This window comes from Parasteatoda tepidariorum, chromosome 9 (assembly GCF_043381705.1).
Source record: "Parasteatoda tepidariorum isolate YZ-2023 chromosome 9, CAS_Ptep_4.0, whole genome shotgun sequence".
NCBI classification, from domain to species: domain Eukaryota; kingdom Metazoa; phylum Arthropoda; class Arachnida; order Araneae; family Theridiidae; genus Parasteatoda; species Parasteatoda tepidariorum.
In genome coordinates, this window is record NC_092212.1 from 87,079,732 (window position 1) to 87,085,731 (window position 6,000).

At 28.9% G+C, this 6,000-nt stretch overlaps 1 protein-coding gene across 1 annotated transcript in view; it reads left to right on the forward strand.

Annotated features, from left to right (window-relative positions):
• LOC107449579 (muscle calcium channel subunit alpha-1) overlaps nt 1-6,000 on the forward strand; it is a 131,197-nt gene that overhangs the window by 75,813 nt on the left and 49,384 nt on the right. Inside the window, exon 27 of the mRNA XM_043047691.2 lies at nt 3,761-3,871. Within this exon, the coding sequence (XP_042903625.1) occupies nt 3,761-3,871 (111 nt within the window). The remainder of the gene's footprint in view (nt 1-3,760; nt 3,872-6,000) is intronic.

The following is a 6,000-nucleotide window of genomic DNA, read 5'->3' on the forward strand; positions in this document are numbered from 1 at the left end:
GGTTGGTATGAGCAAGGTCATATCAGCTAGCCAATGCTAGGATTCAAATCTGGGATGGTTGGCCGATGCAAATTCCGAATCTGGTTCGAACCAACCTCAGTGGTAGACGAATCATGGATTAGTCTTTTTGCCATTAGGCTAACCATGGGAGGTTTTTTTGGTTTTCCTCTCCATGAAACACAACTGCAGTTTTGTTGCATCAAAAAATCCTCCATAAAAACAAATTTCTCCCAATACTAGATCCAGGAGTTCCCCTGTCTTCTGGATTGAGTTCAAAATTACAAGGCTACAATGTCAAATATTAGTAGTCGTAAGCCCGAAAATTGGTTCGGCTATTCAAGGATGGTTATAAAATAAAATAAAATCACTAGTTTTTAAATTTAAATATTTATATTGTTTTAGTGATAATTTACTACGTTTCTAATTTCAGAGAAACTGCATAGAGTTTGCATTGAAGGCGAAGCCAGTACGACGCTACATTCCGAAAGCCAGGATACAGTATAAGGTTTGGTGGTTTGTGACGTCACAGTACTTTGAGTACACCATTTTTGTCTTCATCATGGTCAATACTTTTACTCTTGCTATGAAAGTGAGTGTAGATTCATTTTATATGCTGCTTCAGGGGGCTGTAAAAAGGCTATTATTTATAAATCTCTATATTAGTATATTAAATATCTATTGCCTCAACCACTTAATATCACTGTATTCAATAATAAGACAATTGTTTTTTCAGCTCCCCAAAAAGGATTTTTACCATTTATATTTATCCAGTATATTGTGTTCATATTAATTGTCAGTATCTTTGAAACTTTTTACAAAATGATTATACAATTGTCCCTTTTGTACATCCTCCCCCCCNCTCCCCCCCCCCATTTCAGTAACTTCCATTATAATGTCACATTTATAAAGTCAAATAATATTATTATAAAGATAAATTTATAAAGTCCCATTTGTTATTTCAAAGATCCCCGTGGCAGAATGGCAGTGACATTCTCGTAGAACATTACAGAGTTTTTGCAGAAAGATTTTTCATTAGAAAAGTTTTAAAAAAAGTACTACAGAAATTTACATGTAATATTTGAATCATGCATTTAGATAATCACTTTTTGACATGCTCAATTTACGACGATACCGTCGTAAATCCATGTAAAGTTTCAGTTGTATTTTCAGCAGTTGTTGATATTGATATTCGCGTGATTTTTAAATATCTCTATATATTTCAAACAATATAGGAAATTCGAATGGTGTGTTTGAGTATTTACTTTTCAAGGCAGTAATTATATCGAATTTTCGGCAGTTGTTGCTATTGATTTCTCCATAGTTTTTAAATCTGATAGTTTTTTTATTAGATAGCAATACTATTTATTACAACAACGTAATCGAGAAACGAAACACACATTTCAGGAGCCCGATTCACATTATTTCATCGTCGATCTTTTTTTCTGCAATTACTACTACAGATTTTGTAACATTTTAATTATTTTTATTGTTATGATTATTTATGAAATGCGAAGAAGGAAGTAATTTGTGTGTCTCCCTCACAAAATGTGAGAATATTACCGATAATATTAGCATAAAAAATTATTGCTCTTTTATTTAAAAAAATTATATTGTGTTCTTTCGTAAACACAGCCCTTTTGTTATTTTAATTTATTATATTATATTTGCTATTATTAAAAGTATTTTGCAGAAAGATATTAGTGATAGAGTTTTGTCGCAGATAGCGTGAAAAAATTCTGCATCAGGGCCAAAGATACAATATCCATTAGAACCTCCAAATTTCATTCCAATATAAGGGCTGAAATTTAATCGATTAGGTTGAGTTTTATCCTAAGGTCTGTAATTTCAGGTCTTGAATAATCTCTGAAACTTTCTTCTCATTATCTGCACCATAATAAAGTCATTCATTAAACAGCTTTCATGTTATAAGACTGCACTAAATATCCTTTTGATGGAAATATGCATATTTTAGGTAATGAAAAATCATAATTATTTTTTACTTACATCTAGTTTTCTCATAAGTCTACATTTTAGCCTGATGACTTAATGTATTTTATTAGTTCTCAGTAACAATTTACAGGTAAAGAAAAGCGCTTTTATTGGTAGTGCAACTGTCGCAAATTTGGCGATCATTGTGCAACAGGCCGTACTAAAAGAGTATTTTGGCTTCACTATATGCTCCACATACCTTTATTGTTTATAGTGGATCACTTCGTTTTATCTAAGTAGTTAAAAATAGTGTTCAATTTGTTGTAATGAGTCGTCTAAAAGCTTTGGATTTACAGATCCAGAAAATGCAGATAGTTGAATATACATATTATTTTAGAAAATATACGTAGCGAAAAACATACTTTTTCAATGTTCAACGTAAATATGTCGATTAAATTATAAATTTGAAACGCATTTTTTCCTTCCTTTTTAAACATTATCATTACTGGGTAAAGGGGTGGAGGTGGCTGGATGTATTACAAATATAATTTTTCAGATGATTTCTTTATATTCAAAATTCTAAACGATAAAGTAATTTTTAAAAATTTGGAATTCTCACAAGCAGGGGTGATTGCATTCCGGATGTACCCCTGAATTTTGGTTTCTTCGTATCGTTCCTCCTGGTCTAGAAACTTGGAGCAGGCCTTGTGGCTTTTTTTGCTGAATTCCGCATATTGCAAGACCATTTATTCACGGACTTCTGCGAATCAAAACTTATAATCAGATGAAATTTACACCGCAATCTAAAATTTAAAGTAAGAATTAAGTTCCATGACTTAAATTTTGAAACCTTTGCTGAATTGCGTTAACGCGACATTTTCATACACGTGACTCTTCTGGAATTTTGATTTTATCAAACAACTATAAAAGTATAAATTTGGTGACACGGACCGCTCGTTCTACCACGTAATGTACTTCATTGAATTTATCTGACTCGACGAATATAAAATAATTAAGCATTTAAATGTATGCAATAAAGTATTTTTTTGTTCAAATAAGGGTATATGTTAGAAATGATCACTGATGTTGTTTTTAAAATATGTGAAAAATTTAATTGCTTCTAGTAAAATTTAAAACAATGACTAACGCTTGACCCATCGGAAAATTCCATTTCGTTTTCCACTCATCCCTATTTCATTAATGAATTAATATTTGAAAAAACTGTATTATCATAAAGTGTCATCCACTAAAAGTTTTAAAATATATATTTGTGCTTGAGTGGATGAATACAAAAGTATTTTATTAACCATTGAAAATTTGAACAAGATGTAGGGAGAGTGTGAACTAATAGTAGGAATTGAAAAATTAGATTAAATATGAATAGTATATAAATTGAAATCTTGTTTTCAAGTTCAAACTCCAGTTGACTTGTTTCACTTTGTATCACAATTACCCCCGCACAACGCCGTTATCACTTTTATAAATATAGGGGACCCAAGACAACTTAGAAAAAAACAACTGTTCCCAAAAAGAAAAGGAAAACCAAAAGAGAAAGAAAAGAAAAAGAAAAACACCCTTAAGAAAATTTTTTGAAAAGTAATCCAATGCTATGTTTATTTTCTTTGATATGCCTTTTTATCTTTGCCTAAATTGAAATATATAATTTTGACAATATATAATTTTGTTTTTATTTTAGCTAACTGCCTGGACAAATTATTTTAAAATTGTATTTTAACAATTAGTTATGCAAAGCATATCAACCCATTAAAACGATTTTAAATTAAAAATTACTTTTTATTGAATGATGTGTATTTTATTTTTATTTTTTTAGTTTTATGGTCAGCCTCCCATGTACACTAAAGTTTTAGATGTTTTAAATATCATCTTCACAGCTATTTTTGCATTTGAGTTTGTATTTAAGTTAGCCGCCTTTAAATTCAAGGTAAGTGCGAAAGAAATTTTTTTTCATGTCTATGCCTTGTTAACAAATTGAAATCTGATTACATTTATTTTTTAGAAATTTGTTTGCATATATTTTTTGTAATTCCTTCATATTCTATGAAAAATTCCAAAATTTGTTGTTCGTCTGAAAGAAAAAAATGTAACGAAATAAGGAAAAGTATTCTTAATGCAATCTGCGTTTTTTTAGACATTAAATTCCGCTTAAATTTTATGGAATTTTATTTCATATTTTTGTCTTTTAAAAAAATGCAGGCCTCTCAAAGCACAATCTATGGGATATTTAAAAATGATAGTTCAACTATATTATATTTCATTAATTATAGCATTTGTTTTATGTTGAGCTGTTTCTTATTGCTCCAAGTTTTTCCATCAACTAAAACTAGCATCTTTATTCTAACATAGTTCACAAGATTGCAGTGAATGAGTGTTTCCTCTTAATTATAGTGTGTATAATATGTACAGGGAAAACACCGGAAATTCTTTTTTACAGATATCAGTGACAACACTCATTCAATAGCTCCGTTCCCAAATGTAAGCAAAATGAAAGAATTTGGTTAGTAACGTATTTTTATAGGCACAATTGTTGATCAAGGCAGGGTGGCCACCTACCTGGAAAACCTGGAATTATCAGGGAATTTTTTTTATACTGGAAAAAACCTGGAAAAATCAGGGAAATATGGATAAAAACCTGGAAATTTTATAGAAAAGCTGAAAATTTTTTCTTATATGTTTTTTTTAATTTCACTAATTTAAATTATTTGCTAATTTTCTTAATTTAAATTGTTTCATCCATTATACCCACATTTTTTAGACGGAAATGTATCTCCAAACAGTTAAAATATCATCAACTTTGCTTTCATCAAAATTTGCTCCATTATAACCCTGTTAAACTAGAATACAACATAAAATTCTCCCATGGTTGCTAAGCAAATGTCTTTGATCTCTATGCAGACTATGGGACTGTGCAATTTAGGAAAGGCAAAGATTATGGTGGATGTGGAAGACGGGGTTAGGATTCGGTTTTTAAATTTTGATTCACACAATGATTCAAGTTTGTTCGCAATTGAGAGTGGTAATTTTTTTCTATTTTGACAAAATGTTTTTGTATTTTTAACTTCATTAAATTCTCTGAAAATTAGTTGGTTGTAATTTAATAATAATAGATTTTATATTGCACTTTTTTTCTGAAAGCTTTTGAACTCCAATTCAAAGAAATCTGTAAATTATTTTTTCTCAACAAAAAAACCAATCACGCATTTTCCCCCATCACTAACAGCAATGTTTGTCGACAAATTGTTACAATTCTTGCATTAATGCTAATTTTTTCTATTTCATTTTAACCTTTTATAGTATATTTTTATTTTGAAAAAAGTTTTTTTTTAAGAACTAACTATATATTAATATCAAATATTAGTTTTTTGATTTAAAATTCGAATTGTATAGTTATCACAATATCGAAAGTTCTAAGATGTTGCTTGCATTCCAGAGATGATATTTCAAAACTATTCCTCTTTTTACCTAAAAAAGCTGACAATTACTAAGGAATTTATAGGAAACATATTAAATGATGTATATACATAAAATAAAATTTTTTTTTACTGAAATGTGTTTAGTCAGGAGAAGGAAAACGAAACTTAGTGTTTTAGTTCTGCACTGTAAAAGATTCCAGTTGTTCAAACAAAAACAATTAACTATGCTAAACTAAAAAACTGTGTGTTTAGATTGGAATTCTTTAAATGTTTTAATTTCAAACAAGAAAAAAAAATCAAAAAAGTATAAATTTTAAGGAATTTTATCAATCTTTTTTTTTTCTTCTATAGAGTATAGAACTAAAAATTAGACAATTTTTTATACTGAATTTCTTAAAATAAAATGCTATTTCAAAGTACCATTATTTAAAAATTTGACTTGAAATATTGGTTTAAGGAAAATATGATCAGTGAATTTTATGAAAAGCACTGATAAGATGAAATGCAGTATACAGTACAGCTTTATATTGAAATGTAATTACAGTGATTCACAAAAGTGTTGATACACTTATGACTTTCAATGAAATAAGACTATCCATTAATTAAAATGAATGTTTCAGAACTTTAAAGCACAATTTAA